Source organism: Somniosus microcephalus, chromosome 30 (assembly GCF_052327205.1).
Source record: "Somniosus microcephalus isolate GS21.2 chromosome 30, FLI_Smic_1.0, whole genome shotgun sequence".
Lineage (NCBI taxonomy): Eukaryota > Metazoa > Chordata > Chondrichthyes > Squaliformes > Somniosidae > Somniosus > Somniosus microcephalus.
The window spans coordinates 26,972,915-27,000,855 of record NC_141016.1 but is presented as its reverse complement, the minus strand read 5'-3'; the positions used below and the strand labels follow the sequence as shown (position 1 = coordinate 27,000,855).

General features: G+C 47.2%; 1 protein-coding gene across 1 annotated transcript in view; it reads left to right on the top strand.

The window, feature by feature from the left end:
- The window catches only part of npc1l1 (NPC1-like 1), a 78,484-nt gene that overhangs the window by 5,980 nt on the left and 44,563 nt on the right, over positions 1-27,941 (top strand). The window contains exons 3-6 of the mRNA XM_085971264.1: positions 7,125-7,225; positions 22,653-22,825; positions 24,267-24,395; positions 27,479-27,661. Of these exons, the coding sequence (XP_085827390.1) occupies positions 7,125-7,225; positions 22,653-22,825; positions 24,267-24,395; positions 27,479-27,661 (586 nt within the window). The remainder of the gene's footprint in view (positions 1-7,124; positions 7,226-22,652; positions 22,826-24,266; positions 24,396-27,478; positions 27,662-27,941) is intronic.

Sequence of the window (27,941 nt, the reverse complement as noted above, 5' to 3'; positions counted from 1 at the left end):
ATTTGTGCTCTTCACGCATTTATCCAATTCTCTTTTTTGAAAGTTACTGTTGAATCTGCCCCCACCGCCCTTTCAGGCAGCGCATTCCAGATCACAACAACTCGCAGCGTAATTTTTTTTCTCCTTTTTCTTCCCTCATGTCCTCTCTGGTTCTTTTGCCAATTATCAAATCAAATCAAATCAAATCAATTTTATTTGCCATATGTATTACTACAATGGAATGTTTTTACTCCCCGATCACTTCCACAATAGGCTGTGGGAGCTCATAGAGACACGTCGCTATTCTACAGCGCCATGTTCAGTAAAAGTCAATTCGATTGCGTCCAATGGCAGTGGGAACGCGATGTCCATCAGCCGCTCCGTCTCCGTGGACTCCTCCTCCCTGTTGCCGGCTCCACAATATGGTGTCCTTCTTCTCACGCTCATCGTCTGGCCTCAGGTCTCCATGCCCGGCTCTCCCTCCTTCCCCTCGAACTGCGAGCTTCCCGCACTGTCGTCGGTTCAAATTTGCAACGGCCCGGGGCCTGCCTCTCACGCTCACGTACGGCCTCCAACCGCCATGCCCGGTATACCTTAAATCTGTGTATCTGTGTCCTCTGGTTACCGACCCTTCTGCCACTGGAAACAATTTCTCCTTATTTACTTCATCAAAACACTTCATGATTTTGAACAGCTCTATCAAATGTCTGCTTAACCTTCACTGTTCTAAGGACAACCACCCCAGCTTCTCCAGTCTCTCCGTGTAAGTGATGCCTGTAGTTGCCGGGTTTATCCCTCTCCCCTTTTTTGAACAGGGGTGTAACATTTGCAATCCTCCAGCCCTCTGACACCACTCCAATATCCAAGGAGGAATGGAAGATTGTGGCCACAGCCTCTGCAATTTCCACCCTTACTTCCCTCAACAATCTAGGATGCATCCCATCCGGACCGGGTGACGTATCCACTTTAAGTACTGCCAGCTTGTACATTAATGACTTGGACTTGGGAGTAGCAGGGTACAATTTTGAAATTTGCAAATGGCACGAAACTTGGAAGTGCTGTAAGCAGCGAGGAAGAGACTTCAAGAGGACATAGACAGACTGGTGGAATGGGCGGACACACGGCAGGTGACATTCAAGACAGAAAAGTGTGAGGTGATACATTTTGGTAGGAAGAATGAGGAGAAACAATACAAGCTCAATGGTACAATTTTACAGGGGGTGCAAGAACAGAGAGACCTGGGAGTGTTTGTGCACAAATCTTTGAAGGTGGCAGGACAGGTTAACAAAGCAATTAATAAAGCATACGGGATCCTGGGCTTTATAAATAGAGGCAGCGAGTACAAAGCCAGGGAGTTCTGCTAAACCTTTATAAAACACTAGTTCGGCCCCAGCTGGAGTATTGTGTCCAATTCTGGGCCCCGCACTTTAGGAAGGATGTGAGGCATTGGAGAGGGTGCAGAAGAGATTTACTGGAATGGTTCTAGGGATGAGGGATTACAGTTGCGTGGATAGACTGGAGGAGCTGGGGTTGTTCACCTTGGAGCAGAGAAGGCTAAGAGCAGGTTTAATAGAGGTGTTCAAAATCAAGAAGTGTTTCGATAGAGTAAATAAAGAGAAACTGTTTCCAGTGGCTGAAGGGTCGGTAACCAGAGGGCACAGATTTAAGGTGATTGGCAAAAGAACCAGAGGCGACCTGAGGAAAAACTTTTTTTATGCAGCGAGTGGTTAGGATTTGGAATGCACTGCCTGATAGGGTGGTGGAGGCAGATTCAATAGTAACCTTCAAAAGGGGATTGGATAAATACTTGAAAGAAAAAAAATTGCAGGGATATGGGGAAAGAGCGGGGGAGTGGGACTAACTGGATTGCTCTTCGAAAGAGCCGGCACAGACTTGATGGGCCGAATGGCCTCCTTCTGTGCTGTACTATTCTATGAATCTATGATAAAAGACTTTGGGTTCATTTTTATGTTAGCCGCTAATTTCTACTCGTACACTCACTTTGCCCCGTTTTTCCCCTTTTTCAGTCCTCCCCTGGACTTTTTGCATTTTCCTTGGTTCTCTACTGTACTGTGTTATGAACCTGACATTTATCATAAGTCTCCTTTTTCTGGTTAAAATTAATCTCTATATTTTTAGTCATCCAGGGAGCTCTAGCTTTGGATGCCCTTCCTTTCCCTTCATGGGAATGTGTCTAGTCTGGACCCAAACGATAGTCCTTTTTGAAAGCCTCCCATTGCTCCTTTACTAATTGTCTGCCCTTGTAACTCTATGTATTGCCTGTCTTTGTAACTCTGCGTGTTGCATGTCTTTGTAACTCTACACATTGCCTGTCTTTGTAACTCTATACGTTGCCTGTCTTTGTAACTCTACACATTCCCTGTCCTTGTAACTAAACATGTTGCCTGTCTTTGTAACTCTACACGTTGCCTGTCTTTGTAACTCTATGCGTTGCCTGTCTTTGTAAATCTACGCATTGCCTGTCTTTGTAACTCTACACGTTGCCTGTCTTTGTAACTCTACGTGTTGCCTGTCTTTGTAAATCTACGCATTGCCTGTCTTTGTAACTCTGTGCACTGCCTGTCTTTGTAACTCTATGCGTTGCCTGTCTTTGTAACTCTACACATTGCCTGTCTTTGTAACTCTACGTGTTGCCTGTCTTTGTAACTCTACGTGTTGCCTGTCTTTGTAACTCTGTGCGTTGCCTGTCTTTGTAACTCTACGCGTTGCCTGTCTTTGTAACTCTACGTGTTGCCTGTCTTTGTAACTCTGTGCATTGCCTGTCTTTGTAACTCTACACGTTGCCTGTCTTTGTAAATCTACACATTGCCTGTCTTTGTAACTCTGTGCATTGCCTGTTTTTGTAACTCTGTGTGTTGCCTGTCTTTGTAACTCTACACATTGCCTGTCTTTGTAACTCTGTGCACTGCCTGTCTTTGTAACTCTATGCATTGCCTGTCTTTGTAACTCTACACATTGCCTGTCTTTGTAACTCTACACATTGCCTGTCTTTGTAACTCTACGTGTTGCCTGTCTTTGTAAATCTATGCATTGCCTGTCTTTGTAACTCTGTGCACTGCCTGTCTTTGTAACTCTATGCGTTGCCTGTCTTTGTAACTCTACACATTGCCTGTCTTTGTAACTCTACGTGTTGCCTGTCTTTGTAACTCTACGTGTTGCCTGTCTTTGTAACTCTGTGCGTTGCCTGTCTTTGTAACTCTACGCATTGGCTGTCTTTGTAACTCTACGTGTTGCCTGTCTTTGTAACTCTGTGCGTTGCCTGTCTTTGTAACTCTACACGTTGCCTGTCTTTGTAAATCTACGCATTGCCTGTCTTTGTAACTCTGTGCGTTACCTGTTTTGTAACTCTGTGTGTTGCCTGTCTTTGTAACTCTACACATTGCCTGTCTTTGTAATTCTACACATTGCCTGTCTTTGTAACTCTACGTGTTGTCTTTCTTTGTAACTCTACACAATGCCTGTCTTTCTAACTCTACATGTTGCCTGTCTTTCTAACACTACACGTTGCCTGTCTTTGTAAATCTACGCATTGTCTGTCTTTGTAACTCTACATATTGCCTGTCTTTGTAATTCTACACATTGCCTGTCTTTGTAACTCTACGCGTTGTCTGTCTTTGTAACTCTGTGCATTGCCTGTCTTTGTAACTCTACGCGTTGCCTGTCCTTGTAACTCTACGCGTTGCTTGTCTTTGTAACTCTACACGTTGCCTGTCTTTGTAACTCTACGCGTTGCCTGTCTTTGTAACTCTATGTGTTGCCTGTCTTTGTAACTCTACGTGTTGTCTCTCTTCGTAACTCTACACATTGACTGTCTTTGTAACTCTATGCGTTGTCTATCTTCGTAACTCTACGCGTTGCCTGGCTTTGTAACTCTACAGGTTGCCTGTCTTTGTAACTCTATGCATTGTCTGTCTTTGTAACTCTGCGCATTGCCTGTCTTTGTAACTCTACACATTGACTGTCTTTGTAACTCTATGCGTTGCCTGTCTTTGTAACTCTGCACGGAGCCTGTCTTTGTAACTCTACATGTTGCCTGTCTTTGTAACACTGTGCGTTGCCTGTATTTGTAACTCTATGCGTTGCCTGTCTTTGTAACTCTACACATTGCCTGTCTTTGTAACTCTACGTGTTGCCTGTCTTTGTAACTCTACACGTTGCCTGTCTTTGTAACTCTGCGCGTTGCCTGTCTTTGTAACTCTACGTGTTGCCTGTCTTTGTAACTCTACACATTGCCTGTCTTTGTAACTCTGGGCATTGCCTGTCTTTGTAACTCCACACATTGCCTGTCTTTATAACTCTGGCTTTTGCCTGTCTTTGTAACTCTGGGCGTTGTCTGTCTTCATAACACTGGGCGTTGTCTATCTTTGTAACTCTACACATTGCCTGTCTTTGTAACGCTGTGCGTTGCATGTCTTTGTAACTCTACACGTTGCCTGTCTTTGTAACTCTGTGTGTTGCATGTCTTTGTAACTCTGCGCGTTGCCTGTCTTTGTAACTCGGCACATTGCCTCTCTTTGTAACTGTGCGTTGCATGTCTTTGTAACTCTACACGTTGCCTGTCTTTGTAACTCTGTGTGTTGCATGTCTTTGTAACTCGGCACATTGCCTGTCTTTGTAACTGTGCATTGCATGTCTTTGTAACTCTACGCGTTGTCTGTCTTTGTAACTCAGCACATTGCCTGTCTTTGTAACTCTGTGCGTTGCATGTCTTTGTAACTCTACGCATTGCCTGTCTTTGTAACTCTACACTTTGCCTGTCTTTGTAACTCTACGCGTTGCCTGTCTTTGTAACTCTAAACTTTGCCTGTCTTTGTAACTCTACACGTTGCCTGTCTTTGTAACTCCAGGTGTTGTCTGTCTTTGTAACTCTACACTTTGCCTGTCTTTGTAACTCTGTGCGTTGCATGTCTTTGTAACTCTACGCATTGCCTGTCTTTGTAACTCTACACTTTGCCTGTCTTTGTAACTCTACGCGTTGCCTGTCTTTGTAACTCTAAACTTTGCCTGTCTTTGTAACTCTACACGTTGCCTGTCTTTGTAACTCCAGGTGTTGTCTGTCTTTGTAACTCTACACTTTGCCTGTCTTTGTAACTCTGTGCGTTGCATGTCTTTGTAACTCTACGCATTGCCTGTCTTTGTAACTCTACACTTTGCCTGTCTTTGTCAGTCTATGTGTTGTCTGTCTTTGTAACTCTACGCGTTGTCTTTCTTTGTAACTCTACACAATGCCTGTCTTTGTAACTCTACAGGTTGCCTGTCTTTGTAACGTTACGCGTTGTTTGTCTTTATAACTCTACACGTTGCCTGTCTTTGTAACTCTACGCGTTGTGTCTTTGTAACTCTATGCGTTGTCTATCTTCGTAACTCTACGCGTTGCCTGGCTTTGTAACTCTACAGGTTGCCTGTCTTTGTAACTCTACGCATTGTCTGTCTTTGTAACTCTGCGCATTGCCTGTCTTTGTAACTCTACACGTTGACTGTCTTTGTAACTCTATGCGTTGCCTGTCTTTGTAACTCTGCACGGAGCCTGTCTTTGTAACTCTACATGTTGCCTGTCTTTGTAACACTGTGCATTGCCTGTATTTGTAACTCTATGCGTTGCCTGTCTTTGTAACTCTACACATTGCCTGTCTTTGTAACTCTAAACGTTGCCTGTCTTTGTAACTCTGCGCGTTGCCTGTCTTTGTAACTCTGTGCGTTGCCTGTCTTTGTAACTCTACGTGTTGCCTGTCTTTGTAACTCTACACATTGCCTGTCTTTGTAACTCTGGGCATTGCCTGTCTTTGTAACTCCACACATTGCCTGTCTTTATAACTCTGGCTTTTGCCTGTCTTTGTAACTCTGGGCATTGTCTGCCTTCATAACACTGGGCGTTGTCTGTCTTTGTAACTCTACACATTGCCTGTCTTTGTAACTCTACACGTTGCCTGTCTTTGTAACTCTGTGTGTTGCATGTCTTTGTAACTCTGCGCGTTGCCTGTCTTTGTAACTCGGCACATTGCCTGTCTTTGTAACTGTGCGTTGCATGTCTTTGTAACTCTACGCGTTGTCTGTCTTTATAACTCGGCACATTGCCTGTCTTTGTAACTCTGTGCGTTGCATGTCTTTGTAACTCTACACATTGCCTGTCTTTGTAACTCTACACTTTGCCTGTCTTTGTAACTCTGTGCGTTGCATGTCTTTGTAACTCTACACATTGCCTGTCTTTGTAACTCTACACTTTGCCTGTCTTTGTAACTCTATGCGTTGCCTGTCTTTGTAACTCCACGTGTTGTCTGTCTTTGTAACTCGGCACATTGCCTGTCTTTGTAACTCTGTGCGTTGCCTGTCTTTGTAACTCTACGCGTTGCCTGTCTTTGTAACTCTACACTTTGCCTGTCTTTGTAACTCTATGCGTTGCCTGTCTTTGTAACTCTACACTTTGCCTGTCTTTGTAACTACACGTTGCCTGTCTTTGTAACTCTGTGCGTTGCATGTCTTTGTAACTCTACACATTGCCTGTCTTTGTAACTCTGTGTGTTGCATGTCTTTGTAACTCTGCGCGTTGCCTGTCTTTGTAACTCGGCACATTGCCTGTCTTTGTAACTCTGTGTGTTGCATGTCTTTGTAACTCTACGCGTTGTCTGTCTTTGTAACTCGGCACATTGCCTGTCTTTGTAACTCTGTGCGTTGCATGTCTTTGTAACTCTAAACTTTGCCTGTCTTTGTAACTCTACACTTTGCCTGTCTTTGTAACTCTACGCGTTGCCTGTCTTTGTAACTCCACGCGTTGTCTGTCTTTGTAACTCGGCACATTGCCTGTCTTTGTAACTCTGTGCGTTGCATGTCTTTGTAACTCTACGCATTGCCTGTCTTTGTAACTCTACACTTTGCCTGTCTTTGTAACTCTATGCGTTGCCTGTCTTTGTAACTCTACACTTTGCCTGTCTTTGTACCTCTACGCGTTGCCTGTCTTTGTAACTACACGTTGCCTGTCTTTGTAACTCTGTGCGTTGCCTGTCTTTGTAACTCTACACATTGCCTGTCTTTTTAACTCTGTGCGTTGCCTGTCTTTGTAACTCTACACGTTGTCCTGTTGGTCTCCAAGTGCCACTCAGTAAGTTAAAATGCGTTTCTGTCTCCAGCTCTCCTCTGTCTTTCAAAGACAATACAGAATTGGGAATGAGCTGCATGGCAGAATATGGAGCTCCAGTCTTTCCATACCTGGCTGTTGGTGGATATAAAGGTAAGGTATTCAATCACAGTCATCAAAGGAAGCTGGCTACACTATTAGAAAACATTTCTTATGCTAATAGAGAATATTAATGGCTAGTTTTAAGTGAACAAATAAGAATAGCCAAACCAGAATGGAATATTTAGTGAGGATTATGGACTGTTATCTAGAATGATACAGCTTTTAAAGGTAAACAATAGCAAATACTCTATTTTAAGTACAGTGATAATAGCAATCTCTTAATCCGTGCAATATTACTCTGTGAACATTGAATAAACAGAAGAAGGAATTGCATTTATACAGCACTTTTCACGACCTCAGCATATCCCAAAGTTCTTCACAGCCAATGAATTAGATTTGCAGTGTAGTCACTGTTGTAATGTAGGAAACGCGGCAGCCAATTTGCGCACAGCAAGCTCCCACAAACAGCAATGAGATAAATGACCAGATAATCTATTTTAATGATGTTGGTTAATAACTATTGGCCAGGACACCGGGGAGAACTCCATTGCTCTTCTATTAATACCATGGGAACTTTTACATCCACTTAAGAGGGCAGAGGGGCCTCAGTTTAATGTGTCATCCAAAAGACGGCACCTCTGACAGTGCACCACTCACTTAGTACTGCACTGGAGTGTCAGCCTGGATTATGTTAGAGTGAGACTATGTACCCACGACCACTGACTCGGAGGCGAGAGTGTTACCACTCAGCTAAGACTGACTTAGGCGGGACTCAGTCTCTGGCTGTTTTCCTTGGTACATCGCAGTGATTAAAGTCTGTAGACATGTCTGCCCAAAACATCACAGTGATGTAGAACAAGGAGGTGGTTGTAGGTACCAATCACATGGGCGGCTCCGCCAATTTGAGGTGATTAATGCATTTTTGACTGAAGGGCCATCCAGAGATGCACTGCAGCAACTCGCCAAGGCTTCTTTGGCAGCACCTCCCAAACCCACGACCTCTTCCACCTAGAAGGACAAGGGCAGCAGGCGCATGGGAACATCACCACCTCCAAGTTCCTCTCCAAGTCACACACCATCCTGGTTTAGAAGTATATTGCCGATCCTTTATCATCGCTGGGTCAAAATCCTGGAACTCCCTCCCTAACAGCACTGTGGGAGTACCTTCAGCGCACGGACTGCAGTGGTTCAAGAAGGCGGCTCACCACCACCTTCTCAAGGGCAACTAGGGATGGGCAATAAATGCTGGCCTTGCCAGCGACGTTCACATCCCGTAAACGAATAATAAAAAAAAGATAGATCTCATCACATACCAGAGCGAGCTGCTGCCAAAGCTCTGGCCCAATATTTTGCTGGTGGAGGGAGGAAGGATGTTATTTGCTCTACCTGTATCCCTCTCATTACATGGATCTTTCATGGGATTTGTTCCTTAGTGATGGGCCTTCAATAACCACAAAACTAGAAGTTATAGACTTAAACAAGTTGGCTTTTAATCACTAAGATCAGAGCTAACATCTCAACACGCCGACTGGTTCACAGGAATGAGTCATACAGATCCTGGGATCTTTATGTAAGAGAAGTCAGGGGCGGAGCCAAGAGCCAAGACCTGGAACCTCCCAGGTTAGTCGGGAAAGAGGAAGTGAAACTATACACAGTGGGGGAGGGTAATATACATGAGTGCAAAACGAATACAGGATCAAGACAAACAGATTTCATTACATTCACCCCTTCTATAGATTTAGTCCATCAGGGTGATGTTTCTTAAAAGTTGGTATAAGTGAGTCTGTCAGGAGGTTTTGCGGTTCTCAGTGATCGGCGCAAAGCCGGTTGGGGTGCCTGTAGGGGAGTGGATTCTGGTTCCTCCGCTGTCCGGGCCTCTGCAGTGTCTTCCAGGTTATCTGCAGTGTCCTCCAGGTTAAAGTTGGGTATTGATACCTCTGGGCGTCCTGTCTCTTTGTAGTGTAGGTCTTCATCAGGTAGTCTCCCATCGTTCTCTCCGCTCCCTGAGGGAGCGAGGTCTTTTATGGAAACAGTGCCCTCTCGCCCGTCAGAGTATTCGATATAGGCATACTGAGGGTTTGCATGGAGGAGCTGTACCTTTTCCACAAGGGGGTCCGTTTTATGGCCTCTCACGTGCTTCCGCAATAGTACTGTCCCCGGAGACGTCAGCCACGCGGGTAGAGATATGCCCGAGGTGGATTTCCGGGGGAAAACGAACATCTTTTCGTGAGGGGTAGCATTAGTGGCAGTACATAACAGAGACCTTATGCAGTGGAGCACGTCTGGGAGGACTTCCTGCCAGCGGGAGGTCGGAAGGCCTTTTGACTTTAAGGCTAACGTGACAGCCTTCCAAACAGTAGCATTCTCCCTTTCCACTTGCCCATTACCCCGGGGGTTGTAGCTAGTGGTTCTGCTAGTGGCTATCCCCTTCGAGAGCAAGAACTGGCACAGCTCGTCACTCATGAATGACGTCCCCCTATCGCTGTGTGAAATAAAGAGTAGATTGCCTTTCAAAAGCTAGGCTTTATTAACCTTAAAAAACCAGCAAGTACATGTTGAGCACCCAGTCTCAACCACTGCAGAAAACTGAATCCAAGATGGCCACCACAGGTCACATGGAATCAACTAACCAATAAGTTTACAGCATATATCTCAAGGCAGGAAAACAGGCAACCAATTACAATGCTTCTTATAAAACAAGAATAATCACCACATTCACCCCTCCTTTTAAAATATACTTCAACCTAGGTAGCCTTTACAGTTTACAATTAGTTATTTATGACTAGAGAAATACATGTATAATGCCTTCAACAATTTTAAAATTTTACTATTAATTTATTAATTATTTTAAAAGTCAATTTTTAATCGGTCGACCGGATATCTTGTTCGTGTCGACCTTCTTAGCCTTGATGGAGTTCCTTGCCCTCCCACACCAGGAGACACAGAAATATCTTCTGCAGGGAGGCTATCAATATCCCGATTATCAATGGTTTCCGGATTGTAAGTCCCATTAGAAGGTAGACTGGGAGGGTCATGAACATCCATCGGGGGCAGACTAAGAGAATTGTAAGTGTCTGCAATAGGATTGGAAATGTTCGTAGTATCTGTGACGACATCAACATTATCTGAATTATGGCTATTGTTAATGTCCTCAGGAGAGGGCTGGCCACCACAAGGAGCTTAGTCTTTTACTTAGCACGTACTTTCTTTCCCATCTTGGAATCGAATGTGAGCATATTGGGAATTTGCCTCCAATAGCTCCACCTCCTCCACTAAAGGATCATACTTTGACAGTCTAACATGGCGTCGGAGCAGCGCAGGTCCCTGCATAGTAAGCCATGAAGGTACCGAATATCCCGTAGTAGATCTCCGCGGGTAATTAAAGAGCCTTTCATGGGGGGTCACATTAGTAGCCGTTGAAAGCAATGATCTAATGGAATGCAAGGCATCAGGCGGTACCATTTCCCACTGTGTATTCTTAAGGTTCTGGGATGTCAAAGCCAACATAACTGCCTTCCAGATCACCCCATTGTATCGTTCGCACTGTCCATTACCCTGGGGATTATACGGGGTAGTTCTGCTAGTAGAAATTCCCCGACTCTGGAGGTATTCTTTCAACTGGGAAGACATAAAAGAACTTCCCTGATCCGAATGGATATACGCAGGCATCCCAAAGATGACAAAAAGTTGAGTCAGACATTTAATAACTGTAGCAGCTGATACATCTGCACAAGGAAAAGCAAAAGGGAACCTTGAAAACTCATCCACAACAGTAAATATATATCGATTCTGAGTCGTTGAAGGAAGAGGCCCCTTAAAATCAACGCTCAGGCGTTCAAAGGGAGAAGTAGCCTTTATAAGGTGAGCTCGTTGAGGCTTAAAGAAATTCGGTTTACACCGGGCGCAGACAGACGTCTTCAACTGAAAAGGGTAAATTCTTACTGCGTACGAAGTGTATCATCCTCATAACACCAGGATGGCACAAAGCATTATGAAGATTAATAAGCGTATCTCCGTGAAGCACAGAACAATAAGCCCTCGACAGCGCGTCAGCAGCAACATTATCCTTCCCCGGACGATAGACTATATCGAAATGATAGCATGCCAACTCGATCCTCCACCTCATTATTTTATCATTCTTAATCTTTCCAAAATGTTTGACATCAAACATGAAGGACACAGATTTTTGGTCAGTTACTAACGTAAAATGTTGCCCAGATAAATAATGTCTCCATTTACGCAGTGCTTCTACTATTGCGTACGCCTCTTTCTCTATTGATGAATGTCTCTGCTCACTATTGCTCAGAGTACGTGAGAAAAAGGCCACAGGTCTTCCATTTTGGTTCAGGGTAGCCCCAATTGCAAAATCGGAAGCGTCCGTCTCAATCACAAAGGGAACCTGCTCATCAATAGAATGCACAACTGCTCCAAGGATATCCTTTTTAAGATTATCAAAAAACATCCTGGCCTCCCATGATAGAGGATATGTCGTAACCCGAATAAGGGGCCGGATCTTCTGCGAGAAGTTTGCAATCCAATTAGAATAATAAGAAAACAGTCCAACAACTCGTTGCAAGGCCTTAGAATTAGTAGGGCAAGGTAACTCAATCAGTGGTCGCAGCCGTTCTGGATCTGGTTTAATCTTGTTTCCCGAGATAATATACCCCAGTAAATTTACCTCGGTGGTCGAAAAGATACACTTCTCTTTATTGAAAGTTAAGCCAACTTTTTCCGCAACTTGAAGGAATCTCTCTAGATTAAAATCATGCTCCACCCTTGATTTGCCACACACCGTGATGTCATCTAAATATGAGAAGGTGTCAGAGAGAGAGTTATCACTTATAAAAGCACCAATTACAATGCTTCTTATAAAACAAGAATAATCACCACACTGTGTATGTAGTTCGGCATGCCAAACATGCAGAATAGATTACAGAGACACTTGATGACCGTGGCACTGGTCATGTCTGGGCAGGGAATGGCGAAGGGGAAGCGGGAATATTCATCAATGATATTGAGGAAGTATACGTTACGGTCGGCAGAGGGAAGGGGTCCCTTGAAGTCCAGACTTAGGCGCTCGAATGGCCGTGTGGCTTTGATAAGGTGTGCACGGTCAGGCCTGTAGAAACGAGGCTTGCATTCCGCACAGATGCGGCAGGCTCTGGTCATTGCCCTGACCTCCTCGATGGAGTGGGGCAGATTGTGGGACTTTATAAAATGGTATAGTCGGGTGACCCCTGGGTGACAGAGGTCGTTGTGGAGACCCTGTAATTTGTCCGTATGAATGCTGGCACACATTCCCCGCGATAGGGCGTCATGGGGTTCATTAAGGGCTCCCGGCCTGTACATAATATCATAGTCGAATGTGGATAGTTCGATCCTCCACCTGAGTATTTTGTCATTCTTGATTTTCCCCCTTTGTTTGTTATTAAACATGAAAGCCAACGACCGCTGGTCGGTGAGCAGGGTGAAACGTTTGTCGGCTAGGTAGTGTCTCCAGTGCCGCACTGCCTCCACTATAGCCTGTGCCTCCTTCTCGACAGAAGAGTGCCTGATTTCAGGTCCCTGAAGGGTTCGGGAGAAGAAGGCCACAGGTCTCCCAGCCTGATTGAGGGTCGCAGCTAAGGCAAAGTCTGACGCATCGCTTTCGACTTGAAAGGGAGTGCATTCGTCCACTGCACACACTGCAGCCCTTTCAATGTCCTGTTTAATACTGGTGAAAGCCTCCCGAGCTTCAGCTGATAGTGGGAAGGACGTCGATTTAATGAGGGGTCGGGCCTTATCAGAGTAATTGGGCACCCATTGGGCATAATACGAAAAAAATCCCAGGCACCTTTTTAAAGCTTTGGGATTGTGTGGCAGGGGCAGTTCCTTTAGGGGGCGTAATCGGTCAGGGTCCGGTCCAATTACCCCATCTTCCACCACACAGCTGAGGATACAGAGATGGCTTGTGTTGAAGACACATTTGTCTTCGTTGTAGGTTAGATTCAGCTTTAGGGCAGTTTTTAAAAATCTCGCAAGATTTAGATCGTGGTCTTACTGGTTGTGCCCGCAGATAGTGACATTGTCCAGGTAGGGGTAGGTAGCTTGTAGTTTATTCTCGTCAACCATGCGGTCCATCTCACGTTGGAAGACCGAGACCCCATTTGTTACCCCGAAGGGCACTCTGAGAAAATGGTAGAGGCGCCCGTTCGCCTCGAAGGCGGTGTATGGGCGGTCCTCCGTTCTAATGGGGAGCTGGTGATACGCGGATTTGAGGTCGATAGTCGAGAAGACTCGGTATTGCGCAATCTGGTTGACCATTTCTGATATGCGGGGTAAAGGGTAGGCGTCCAGCTGGGTATAAATATTAACAGTCTGGCTGTAGTCAATTACCATTCGTTTCTTTTCGCTATTTTTAACTATGACTGCTTGGGCATGCCACGGGCTGGTACTGCATTCAATAATGCCTTCCCGCAGGTGTCTGTCCACTTCCGCCTTGATAAAGTGTCTGTTTTCCAGACTGTACCGTCTACTTTTGGCCGCTATGGGCCTACAGTTCGGAGCGAGATTAGCGAATAAAGAGGGCGGGCTGATTTTTAAGGTTGATAGGCCACAGACTGTGAGTGACGGCTGGGACCCGCCATATGCTAGCGTGACACTTTCGTGGTGGCACTGGAAGTCCAGGCCCAAGATTACATTAACACAGAGTTCTGGCATCACGAGGAGTTTAAAATCCTTGTAGTCCGTGCCTTTTACAGTCAGTGTTACCACACAGTAGCCCAAAATGTCCGAACTGTGGGGCTTAGCAGCCATAGCAATTCTGCTCCGTGTAGGGGTTACCGTTAATGAGTGCCGCCGTACCAGGCTAGGGTGGATAAAACTCTCGGTACTCCCACAGTCAATTAAACATTTTGTTAAATTCCCGTTTACCTGGATGTCCATCATGGATTTTGTCAACGGGTGTGGCCTGGATTGATCCACCGTGATCAAAGCCACTGTTGGGCCCTGGGCGGACGTTGAGTCGGGAAAAGATGGCGGATCCCAAGATGGTGGCCCGCACGGCACGCACGAGGCGGTGACGGAGTTGGAAATCGGATTCCCCTGCAGACTTTGCTAAAATGCCCCTTTTTCTTACATTTGAAGCATGTAGCGTCCTTCGCTGGGCATCGTTGTCTGGGGTGCTTGGCCTGGCCGCAGAAGCAGCATTTTGGGCCTCGAGACATTGCCGCTGTAGTAGGACTCCTGGGTGAACTTCTGTGTGGGGACTCCGGCTGCGTAGAGCTGGTCTGAGACCTGGATGGGGAAGATGGCTGATTCCAAGATGGCGGCCCCCTCGGCGCGCATGAGGTGGCGAGGGCCGCATGGCCGGAAGAATAAGAGTCAGAGTTTTTCTGGGCCACGTCCAGCGATCGCGCAGTGGCCACTGCCTTTTTAAGTCCAGGACCTCCTTCTCCAGCAGTCTCTGCCGGATATAATTCGATTTGAGGCCCGTGATGAAGGAATCGCGGACCAATTCGTCAGAGTACGCGTTGGCCGTCACGGCCTTACAGTTACAGTCCCGGACCAGGTCCTTTAGGCCCTGTAAGAAATCGTCCATTGATTCCTCTGGTTGCTGCCTGCGTGTAGCCAGCAGATGTTTGGCGTACACTTCGTTTACCGGCCTCTGGTGTTGGGCCTTCAGGATAGTGATGGCCTCCGTGTAAGAGGTGGCGTCCCGGATGAACGAATAAATCCGATGACTTACGCGAGTAGTCAGTAGACTCAGTTTATCTACCTCGCTAGCGGATGAAGCCCCCGCGAAGAGTTCGAAGCATTTGAGCCAGTGTCCAAATTGATTTGATGCTTCAGCAGAATGTGGATCCAAGTCCAGACGCTCTGGTTTTAGGAGTCGATCCATCCTAGTATTCTTTAGTGATTAAAATTGATGTGCCTTCAATAACCACAAAACTAGAAGTTATAGACTTAAACAAGTTGGCTTTTAATCACTAAGATCAGAGCTAACATCTCAACACGCCGACTGGTTCACAGGAATGAGTTATACAGATCCTGGGATCTTTATGTAAGAGAAGTCAGGGGCGGAGCCAAGAGCCAAGACCTGGAACCTCCCAGGTTAGTCAGGAAAGAGGAAGTGAAACTATACACAGTGGGGGAGGGTAATATACATGAGTGCAAAACGAATACAGGATCAAGACAAACAGATTTCATTACACTTAGGCAATCCCTATGGCCGAATGTCATTCTGAAGCACTTGTGAACTAAAGGCCTAGGGGGAAAAAATTGGTATCGCCCCATTTGGGGGCGCCATTATTGGCCGTGCGCAAAGTTTAGCGCCTAGCGCTAATTATCGCCTCCGACAGCAAACTTGGCTTTTAGCGCCCCTGGAGGTGATTGGAGTGCTAAATCAGGCACTTCACACCTGTCTTAAGGCGCTAAGGCCGAGGAGCGAGGCGCTACCTCACAGCGCTGGCGAAGCTCATATGATGTCAGTCAGCAATGGAACACAGACACACTGGCACCATCCAATTCTTAAAGGGGTGTTCTGACGAATGGTCATATTGGCCCAGAAATTCGTGTCGTGGGCTTCCCGCGGGTGCAAGCCCCCGACCTACACTTACCTAGCGCGCCGACAGTTGAAGCCTGGGCCTGCGTGGATTTCCTGTCTGTGGCCCGGTTCAGCTCCCGGCGCGCTGTGCTTGCGTGACCCAGCGGCGTACTTAGTACGATGCGTCTGCTGGGATCACGTGAGCACTGGGCAACCAATCGGAGGATGCAAAAGTTCATTCATGAGTTTGACAGTAAGAACTGTCAAACTCATGAAAACTCCGGGCACCCAAAACAGTACTTAAACTTGAATTAATTTTTGTTTTAATCACACTATTTAAATGAACTATAAATAACTTTAAATAACTATTTTAAACAATAACTTAAATTTTTGAAAAAAATAATTTTATAAAAAATTGGGGCTAAAAATACACTTACCTTACTGTAAAGTCTTTAAAAATAATAAACCTGTGGGAAAAAAATTCTAATTTTAATTAATAGACCACTTACCTTTTAAAATTAAGTCCTTACGTCTGTTTTTTTAAAGTGTAAAAAGTGGAGGCCTTCATGCACGGGCAAACCTGGGAAAAAAAAGGAAGTTCAACGCGCACGCGCAGACTCCTGCGCGCACGTGTTCGACCTCTGAACCCCTTGGTTCAGAGGATCGGAAATGCCGGTTTCCCGCGCATGCGCTGTGCATGCAGAAAACCGGCAATTCCATCGGTCCCACGCGTGAGTACACGGTGCTTACTCGCGCGTTGGGACACTAATTTCTGGGCCGTTAACTCTGTTTCTCTCCTCACAGATGCTGCTTGACCTGCTGAGTTTCTCCTGCATTTTCTGTTTTTATCTTAAAGGGGAGGGTTGATCTTGCTCTCCATCCACATACTGCTCATTGCAGCCTTGAATCTCGGCCTGAATCTCGGCCTGGAGGGACCTGTACATCAAATCTGCTGGAAAGAACAATGGAGAGACCCAGGGGAAGAGCTCAGAGTGCAGACCCCACAGTCTCTTCTAAATCGATACAAGGAAGGGCAAATCAAAATGAACCTGCAAAGTGCTGCTCAGTACCCAAAACTCCTTCACACAGCGTTGAATCTCTCCAGAAGTCTCTCTCTCTCTCAGAATGCGTGGTGCAAAAATGTCACCGACAAAAAAAGGCAGGAAGTGGTCGCCTTTAAATAGCGCTCCCCTAGTCCCTTTCTGACAGCAAAATGCTCCCCTCAACCTGTCGTTGCAAGTGGCAGGCGGTAAGGCAGGGAGCGCCACTCAATTTCCGGTCCAGGGCACTAACGGAACGTTGCGCACTCGACTGACGTCACGAACTGCCGGCGCAGGAGAACGTGGCGGTAGTGTTTAGTGCCGCTGCAAAATGTCTAGTTACTTTCGCAAGCGGCGCAAACATCGCTGCACCTGGGCGCTAGTTGCTTTACGGCCCACTTGGCACCCTCTTAAGGCGCTAACGGGAGGCGCAAACATCTGAATTTTTGCCCCCTAGATTTTCAGTCGAAAGCCACCTATTTTCAGGCAGCGCTGAGGTAGTCTGGCAATGGAAAGGAAAACCAGAATGGGCGTTCGACCCACCCCCATCTGTTTTCACCGCCGAAAGTTAGAATCAGCTCTAGAATTGTGCTGGTTAGGAATTTTATCAGAATGGCTCAATGCTGCTGTTGGTTCCTGGGATCTCACTCGTGGATCCTAAGAGCACTGAACCGAACGCCAGTCTCAGAACAAGAGAGCAGAGTATGTGAAGAGCCCTTGACTGCCTAAGGTTTGAATTATCTGAGAGAGGGGGCATCCTGCCAGGTGCAAGAACAGCATTTCCTTATTTGTCTGAGGAGGTTGAAGGTCAACGTTCACTATGGTGAAGGATTCAAATACCAGGAAACAAAAATTAAAAATTGGGAAGCTACGGTTGAGAACGGCGGTCTGGTGAACCCTGTTTGACCCAAAATGTAATCGAGTTGTGGAAGACCAAGGGAGGCCATTGATCAGACAGTGTAAATACATTCAAGACAGTGTTGTAAGTTTGAAGAGCTAATGGGTTGGGGAACATAGGGAGAAGGTGGAGGGTGATTTGTGAGAAATAGATGGCAGAAGCTTTTAGTCATAGTGGATGATTATTGCCCCAACTCCTCACTACCTTGGATCCACCCCATAATAATTGACTAAATTGCTAGGCTTCAAGATCAGAAAGATCACCCAGTTTAACACAGGTTAGACAATCCAGAGGGGCAGAAATGTGCCCAACACTCAACTTTCGATTTAAATTTTTTGCCTGATTAAAATTTAGAAGATACTTTTTTGGTTTCTACTGGTTCTGTGTAAGTTTGTGCAACGGTTTGGAACTTTCTACAGTTATTGAAAGTTGGTGAGGTGACAGGGAGTGGTGCAGCACGTGGAGACCCGATTCTGAATTCGAGGGTTTGGCTCAGACCTCTTGCTCCCAGCCACGGGGGCTCTACTTCTAGTCCCCATCGCGCTGGAGCACGACGGGGAGATGGAGCAGAGGCAACAAAGAAGAGGACAAGCTGCTCGCAGAGGGAGGAGGAGGAGTGCTCTCAGCAGGAGGCCTTACCCACTTAGGGTCTTCCGAGTGCACTTCTCCTACCTGCACTTAAGCCAGGAGCAGTGTGTTCAGAGGCTCCGCTTCACCAAGGAGGTGGTTACAGAACTCTTCCACCTCTTGGAAACAGACCGGCAGCCTCCGAGCAGGGTGATGACGGTGCTGCCAATGGCCCTCAAGGTCACCGTGGCCCTCAATTTGTCGCCACTGGATCCTTCCAGTCAGGAGCAGGAGACATCGCTAACATCTCCCAGTTTGCCATCCATTGCTATATCTGGGAGACCACAGGGGCTCTGTACCCCAGGAGAGGGGACTTCTTTGTCTTCTCTCTGAACAGAGAGAAGCAGGAGGAGCGCACATATGGTTTTGCCAGGATATCGGGCTTCCCCATGGTGCAGGGTGCCATTGACTGCACACACGTGGCTTTGCAGGCGCCGTATACCAATCCTGAGATGTACTGTAACTGGAAAGGCTACCACTCACTTAATGTGCCGTTGGTGTGTGACCACACCCAGCATATCATGATGGTGAATGCCCGGTATACTGGCAGCAGCCCTGATGCGTTCACCCTGCGCCAGTCCGGTGTGCCACCAATCTTTCAGCCACCACCTCAAACCTGAGGGTGGCTGCTCGGAGACAAGGGCCATCCACTCTACACCTGGCTGATGACTCCCCTCCGCAACCCCACCACTCGTGGCCAGCTGTCATATAATGACAGCCTTGCTGCCACGAGGACCCTCATCGAGCAGGCCATTGGGGCGCTAAAGCAACGGTCCCACTGCCTTGACAGCTCGGGCGGAGCCCTCCAGTACACGCCGGAGCGGGTGTCCCATTTCATGGTGGTCTGCTGCATCCTCCACAACTTGGCCATCATGAGGGCCCAGCCCTTGCCACCACGGGTTCCGGGACCACCTCAGCAGGAGGAGGAGGAAGAGGAGAAAGGGAGGAGGCAGGCAGCAGATCCCCGTTCGGGACGGGCTGTCCGTGAGCGCCTCATCAGACTCCAATGAATGAAACCCCAGATCCCCGTTGCTCAACACTTCCCCACCTTACTATCCCTCTGTCACAGAACATCACAGCAGCCTCTTGGCCACAATGCTGAAATGAAAGCCACCACAAAACAAACATTCCAAACATCTATATATATAAATAAAAGGATAGTGGTGTCTGTCTGTCTGTCTGTGTGTATGTCCGCTATACACTCAAAAGTTATAGAGCGTACCTACACATATGTTATATCAAAAGAAAGCTGATGATTAGGGGAGTGTCATAGGTGTATTTACATTTTGGTCAGACAAAAATTGTTCGGACAGTATACAAAAAACTTTCAAAAACCAATCCTACGGGGGAATCCGCTCATTAGCGTTGATTGACTTGATGGTTGACCAATCCTACGGGGTGGGTGGGGCCAAATCCTTCAAACTGCCATTTTACAAAAAGCCTTGGCAACGCCGGGCCCCCCAGCTAGTAATTTATAAATGAATCAATCCAATACTACATAACACATTCAACTAATCAGCCTTGTGCATTCCCTTAGTGTCTGTCTTTCATGTTCCTTTGCCTATTCAAGTGCTCCTACGAAGTGCTCCCCCAGTGACTGCAGCATGGCTGGTGGGCGGCTGCTGATTTTCCGTGGGGGACACTGCAGATGGTCTTGCAGGATGACCTCGAGGAGCTCTGAGCCTGGAAGGCCCGACTGTAGACTGCACCATCTCAGCATGGGCAGCAGCAGTCTGGGCTGGCTGGATGACGGGCAGCAGCAAGGGCACGGGCAATGTGGCAGTGGTAGGAATACCAATGCTGTCATCCTGAGAGAGGACAACAGGTTCAAGCTCCACGGAGCCACTGCCACTCCCCCGGGGCGGCACCTCAGAATTCCTAGCCATCTGTTGGAGCACAGATTGCTGGACTGCTACGAGACCCTGCAAGCCCCTTTCCACACTTGCAAACACCGCCACGATGGCAGCAGTCTGAGCTTGTGTGGCAGCAAGCTGAGCCTGCATGAGAGCAGTCTGAGCTTCCAGTGCAGCACTCAGGCGTTGGGTCACTTCCACTTGTGCTGCAATGGAAGCTGCGACATCGCCCATCACACCCAGCATCATGGATCTAATGGAGTTGTCCATAATTTCCATCCTGGACATCATGGGCTCCAAGCTCTGTACAAAGCCCCGTGCAATGTTGGAGCCGGACTCCTCCACGCTCCCTGACAAGAGGCTCTCTGCCAGGCTTACCATTGCACCTAACATTTCCGTGTGCATGCCCATCACCCTTCTTCTGAAGGCCGTCCCATCAAAGTCATCATTTGAGTCCTGTGCAGCAGAACTCGTGTGTGAACTCGCCCTCCGGGGTGCTGGTACCCGAGCTACCCATTCCCCCTGGCCTGGCTGCAGCCCACTCATGCCCGGTGACTCACCACGTGCAGATCACACCTCCATACTACCCTCTAAAGTTCTCGCAGTGCCATTTTCTGAGCTGGTGCCTGGGAGTGTCAGATTGAGTGAGGGTGCCTCTTCTTCTCCAGCACTCTCCTCCTCTAGTTAGTCGGGGACAGGCTGGGCTGCTGGCAGTTCTTGGGCACCTGAAAGGAGAAAGGTACAAGGGTCGGGTTGTGGTGAGGGGAGGCGGGAAAGCAAGATGTGCATGCTCGCACCATCAGCAGCTTGTAAGTGAGAAGAGATTGTGCCATGAGGGGGAAATGGGATGTGAGAAGGAGGATTAGGTATGAGCATATCGTCATCAGCAATACTTCCATCCTCGCCGCTCACCACGGCCTCAGTAATGGCCCCTCCTGTTACTTCCAGAACCGTCTCCTCCAGCGCGGTAAGGTTCTGCAGATGTGCTTCATCCCCACCAGTCTGCTGCTGCTCACAGCGGTTGTGAGCCAACTTGTCCTGCAAGAGAAAGGGAAATGTGTCAGTGAGTGTGGTGCAATGTGTTTGGGTGGTGTGTGTGTCACTGAGAGTGGTGCAATGTGTTTGGGTGAAGTGTGTCAGTGAGTGTGGTGCAATGTGTTTGGGTGAAGTGTGTCAGTGAGTGTGGTGCAATGTGTTTGGGTGAAGTGTGTCAGTGAGTGTGGTGCAATGTGTTTGGGTGAAGTGTGTCAGTGAATGCGGTGTAATGTGTTTGGGTGAAGTGTGTCAGTGAGTGTGGTGCAATGTGTTTGGGTGAAGTGTGTCAGTGAGTGCAGTACAACGTGTTTGGGTGAAGTGTGTCAGTGAGTGTGGTGTAATGTGTTTGGGTGATGTGTGTCCGTGAGTGTGGTGCAATGTGTTTGGGTGAAGTGTGTCAGTGAGTGTGGTGCAATGTGTTTGGGTGAAGTGTGTCAGTGAGTGCGGTGTAACGTGTTTGGGTGAAGTGTGTCAGTGAGTGTGGTGTAATGTGTTTGGGTGATGTGTGTGTCAGTGAATGTGGTGTAATGTGTTTGGGTGATGTGTGTCAGTGAGTGTGGTGCAATGTGTTTGGGTGAAGTGTGTCAGTGAGTATGGTGTAATGTGTTTGGGTGATGTGCCTGTCATGGTTGACTGGCTGGCAGTGTGTGCAAGGTGTGAGATGTCGGTGTGATAAGTGTGAGAGGGTGGGGTGAAGCTATAAGTGTGAGGTATGAGTCGTGATTGCTAGAGATTGTTGGTAGGTGATGGGGGTGTGGTGCATTGAGCGGTGGGTGAGGCTAGTTGTGCAGTTGGTGGAATATAGCAATTGAAGATGCATTCACTGACCTTGACCACTCGTGTGAAGTCATTAAACCTCTTGCAGCACTGGATCCAGGTCCTGGGGGCAACACTGGTGGCACTGACAGCTTGGACTATCTCCTCCCACTGCCTTCTGGCATTCCGTCTCGAAGGCCTCCTCCCACACCAGCAGGTAGAGGACCTGTCTTCTCCTGTATACCCCCTGGACCAAGGCCTCCAGCGCTGCATCTGAGAAGCGAGGTGCCCTTTCTCTTCCCTGTTGCGACATGGCTGCATCCACAGTGACAATGAGGCGCCTCTGCAACAAAGCACCTCCCCTTTAAGAAGTGCAGAGGAGCCTAGGCAAAATTTGATTGGCCAGCAGACTGCACCTGATATTGGCTCCTCCTCTTGAGCGCTGAGCCAACAAGCAGCGCGTTTAGTGTTGGAGCTCAGCGATCCAATCATTATAATGAGCAAGCAGCGCAAATTGTGCGTGCTGCCTGCCTCACTTTCAACGGGCGCGGGCAGATCGCTCTTCGCGATCCCCGCACCCTTTTTCGGGTCTAATCCAGTTTCCCCCCCGGAATTCAGAAAGGTCCTTTCGATAGCCTTTGCCTCCCTATTGGGGCAGGGCTGATTGAGGCCGATTGACTTTCACTCACAGGGTGTGATTCTGCACTGACCTTTTCACTTTAACCTATGCTTTGTTTTCCGACAGGTGAAGACTACACTGGAGCAGAGGCCTTCATCATGACATTCTCTTTAAACAACTACGAAACTAATAACCCCAAATATGAATACGTGTTGCTCTGGGAGCAAGAGTACTTAAAAATTCTGCGGGACTATAAACAGAACAAGTCCATCAATTTCAGCTTTGTCTATATGTCTGAGGTATGACGTTTACAAGTGTTCCCCAGTCCCCCGACCAACAGCCCTTTTATATTCCCCTTTTTACTTTTAGTCTTCTTGGTTCTACAGCTGTTACCCAAAAGCCAAACCCCATTTATTCTAAATCTGGGGCGTCAATGAACCTTTCTGGGGGGGAAAAAAACTGTTTAAACTTCCCAAAAAATACTCTTCATTGAAGAAACATGAGCTGAGAGTGTCCTCGCAGGAGATGGCACAGCACCGCAGCGGCCTCTCTGCGGACCCTGACCCCTGGACGAACAGCTCTCCATAGTCATTCGGCATATCGGGGGCCCTGCTGCGGTGATTGTTGGCATCTTGGTAAGCGCGTTCAGTCAAACCACTTTGGTTCCTGATTGCCCTGGCAAAGCTGTTTTTCAGGCGCGCCTTTCACCACAACCTCAGGGCATCATAAAGCGCGTCACGCCCGGTGAAATACTTTTTGCAGTGTAGCCACTGTTGTAATGTGGAGAAACGCGGCAGCAAATGTGTGCACAGCAAGATCCCACCAAACAGCCATGAGGTAAATGACCAGCTAATCTGTTTTAGTGATGTTGATTGAGGGATAAATATTGGCCAGGACACCGGGGAGATCGCCCCTGGTCTTCTTTGCCCTTATATGGCATCTAAAGACGTTTCTCAAAGACATCTTTAAGCACTTCACACGTTGAATTATCTTTTTGTCTGAAGTCGACTGAGCTCGGTGATGTGGGCAGTCACAGCAACTATCTTGGACAAGAAGCAATGAAACACATCACCCAAATCTTGCGGGGGGGGGGGTTTTGTTGAGGGAGGAAGGTTGATCAGGTACCAGGTGAACGCCCATCTCTTTCTTGCCATAGAATGATACAGCACAGAAGAAGGCTGACGTAAGAAAACTACTAGGCACTTGGTCTAAGCATTAAACAAAGCTTTAATCAACTGTTTTACAACATGGCGGTCTAGTTGTGTTCTTCACTAGTTCCTGTTAAGAATGTCCTGCGCAAGCTGTACCCGTGCCCGAGTATTTATACTCTCCCTGGACAGCGCCACCCGTAGGCCGCTCAGTATTATTTCATAAATCTTTCTTTCATGAATGACTGATTCATGTCAAAGGCCATTCGGCCCATTGTGCCTGAGTTCTTGAATAGTCCTTTAAAGGTTCACCAGACCCAGACCCCACTTTCTTGGCTCATCTGAAGGATGACATCTGCATCAATGCAGCACTCCCTTCACACTGCACTCGAAGGTCAGCCTAGATTACGTGCTGCAGTCCTGGGTGGGGACTGTTACCTAAAACCTTCTGACTCATAGGCAAGAGTACGACCAACTATTCCAAGCTGACCTTCCTGCTCTTACCAATGACTGTTTGTTTGTAAAATCTCTGCTGAATGGTAACCGAGGTTACGTGCAGTGTAAAAGGTTTTGTTTTTCCATGTGTTCACAGCGGTCACTTGAGGATGAGATTAACAGAACCACAGCAGAAGATATTCAGATTTTTGCCATCAGTTACTTGGTTATATTTGTCTACATTGCCTTAGCCCTTGGAGAATATACAAGTTGGAGAACTGTCATGGTACGTAACTTCCCTCTCTGCTAATTTCGTTACATTTATTTTCTGGTGTTCTTTTGCCGAAAGCTTAGTTTAAATCTTGGGGCGCGATCTTGCCAGCCCTGGGGCGGTGGGTATGGAGGCGGGGCTGCCGGGAAAATGGCAGAATTTGGGGAGGCGGGTGCTGAACCCGCCCCCAACCTGCCTCCGTGCCATCTTGCCAGGAGGCAGGTAGTCGTCCCGCGCCGGGTCCCGTCTCCTTGGAGGCGTGAAGGGATTACAGCCACTTAACTTCCAGTTAACAGGCAGAAAATAGGCTTATCACCATTTTGCCCACACAAGTGTGGGCTTCCCAAAGGCTCCGAAACCCGCCAGGGTCACCGAGGCAAGCAGTGGGTCTGCGGGGGTCGGAGGGGTGCATAAGTGCACTGTGGAGGTGAGTGATGGGTGCAAGTGTGGAGAGGTGAGTATCTGAGATAAGTGAAAAGTGTTAGAAAAAGTGTACTTACCTTTGTTTCTTCCTGCAGGCTTCAGTCGGTGGGTATGCGGAGAGTCTCGCACCTCCGCGACAGAGATGACAGATGGCCGTTGCATTCTCCAATGCAACAACCATCTAATTTCTGCTAAATAAAGAGGTTTGATGAGTCTTGAATTCAAGAACTCATCAAACTACAGAGAATGTTGGTGTTTGACAGCTTCACAGAGCTGTCAGACGATGACAATTCATCTGTCAAAATTTTTTGACAGATGAAACATCATACGTTGACGTTCTCTGTAACCGGCTTCCCCTTAATTGGCCTGCTGAGCCCGCTGGGCGGGCTTAACTAGGTCAATCAAGGGAAAATAGCGCGGGTTGGCCAGAAGTCGATGGAAGCGGGACTGAAACCCAACAATTGGGAGTCCCGCCTCCAAAAGCTCCCCATTGACAAAATCACCCCCTCAGTCTCAATCAACTCTTCGAAGGCAGGTTACTGAGGGGAGAAGAGTGGCCCATCAGCACCTGCACAGGGGATGAGCCAGTAGCAACTTCTTTACAGCAATTTCAGTGCATAGAATCTTACATCAAGCCTGTGCCGGCCCTTTGAAAGAGTCATCCAGAGTCCTGCAATGGCCCATTTGTGGGAATGGATGTCAGTGATGTGTGTTAACAATCTGGGACTTGAGTTTTACTGCAATGTTCTGAATACCCAGAGAGAAAGATTTGCACTGAACAATACAGTCTTCATTTATTTAATGAAAGATTTCATACGGTGACAGCAAATAATCTATCTTGCATTTCTGACATTACAACATATCGACCATTCCACGTTTAAATTGGTACAGAACCTACTCAGCTAATCAAATAAAAGAATCAGGTCAATACTGCAGGATTAAAAATATCACAGAGCAGTTTAATTAGATAACGGCTGCTTCAGACCTCCAGAGATGTTGATCCCAATACTTGCTGCCACCAAAAAAAAAGACGTGTTCACTTTGTGCCTGTTGTTCAGGAATAGAGAAGGGTCATTACTTACTGAGTCTGTCCCTTTTCATTCCCACCTACCTCCGTAAATCTCAATCTCTTCCCCAGAAATGTGTCAGAAAGAAAGAAAGACTTACATTTCTATAGCGCCTTTCACGACCACCAGATATCCCAAAGCACTTTACAGCCAATGAAGTACTTTTTGAAGTGTAGTCGCTGTTGTTAATGTAGGAAACACAGCAGCCAATTTGCGCACAGCAAGCTCCCACAAACAGCAAGGTGATAATGACCAGATCATCTGTTTTAGTGATATTGATTGAAGATTAAATATTGGCCAGGACACCGGGGATAACTCCCCCGCTCTTCTTCGAAAGTGTGCCGTGGGATTTTTAACATCCACCTGAGAGAGCAGACGGAGCCTTGGTTTAACGTCGCATCTAAAAGATGGCACCTCCGACAGTGCAGCACTCCCTCAGCACCGCACTGGGAGTGTCAGCCTAGATTTTTATGCTCAAGTCTCTGGAGTGGGACTTGAACCCACAACCTTCTGACTCAGACGCAAGATTGCTGCCCACTCAGCCACGGCTGAGTTAGTTGCCTGATGACCTCTTTATACTGTATGTTGCAGTGTGATTCATTGGTAATTTATAACTGATCTAACACGCTTTGCCTGGCTTGCCTGTGTAATATCCAAAAATTGGCGAGTGAGGAGAGAATCAGTTGCTTTGAACCGTGCCGGCACGGACTCGATGGGCCGAATGGCCTCCTTCTGTGCCGTTGCCCATTTCACAAGTCATATCCGGATTGAAAGGAAGGCACAAGATATCAAAAAGGAGAAAAGACAGAAATAAACAGGAAAATATGGCAAAATAATAATAATAATAATAATAATAATAAACTTTATTGCCATTGTTAGTGCACAAGTGCAGTACAACGAAATGTAGGCTTGCGGCTCCCGAGAGTGTACATTTAGATTAAGACATTTAAACATTCAACATACATTTGGCTTGTAGTATATTAACATAAACATAACCATAATAAAGTGCATTGGCAGATGTGCAGGCTTTAGAGTTTATTTGTGGAGTTCAGTAGGATGACAGCCCTGGGAAAGAAGCTGTTCCTAAATCTGGTCGTACGGGTGCGAATGCATCTGTAGCGTCTCCCAGATGGCAGGAGGGCGAACAGACTGTGGCTGGGGTGGGTAGGGTCTTTGATGATGGTCCGTGACCTCCGTAAACAGCGTTTCTGGTATATGTGCTCTATGGTCGGTAGCCGGGTGCCGGTAATGCGTTGGGCAGTTTTGACTACCCGCTGCAGGGCTTTCCGGTCATAGGAGCTACAGCTGCCATACCATACTGTGATACAGTTCGTCAGGATGCTCTCTATTGTGCAGCGGTAAAAGTTAGAGAGGATCAGGGGTGACAGGTTACATCCCTTCAGCCTCCTTAGGAAATATAGGCGCTGCTGGGCCTTCTTCACCAGAGAGGAGGTATTGAGGGACCAGGAGAGGTCTTCCGTGATGTGGACTCTGAGGAACTTAAAGCTGTCCACCCTTTCCACCACATCCCCATTGATGTGGATGGGGGTGTGACTTCCGCCTTTCGACTTGGTTACTTATGTACTTCTGGTCTTTCTTCAACTACAGGTCGATTCAAAGATTACACTGGGACTGGGTGGAATTCTGGTGGTGTTGGGCGCTGTTTTATCATCCATGGGGTTTTATGCATATATCGGAGTCCCCTCCTCACTCATCATCCTGGAGGTGGTTCCCTTTCTGGTACTAGCTGTTGGCGCAGACAACATATTCATCCTCGTACTTCAATACCAGGTCAGTTAAAGGAGAACTGGGGTTCAGAATCTCATCTCATTTTAATTCCTAATCGCAAAGCATTTAACTTGCAGAGTAATTTTCAATCTTTGGATCAATGTTCATTCAACAAACTCTTGTTACAGGGGGGATAAAAGCAAGAGCTTGCCTTTATATGGTGCTGTCTTCGACTCTTTAAAAATGTGCAAAAATGCAAACTCAGGGCGGAATCGCATTTGCTGCCCGTTAAATGACGGTTATGCGATTGCTGAAGATTTTTGAACTGAATTATCAGGCGGAG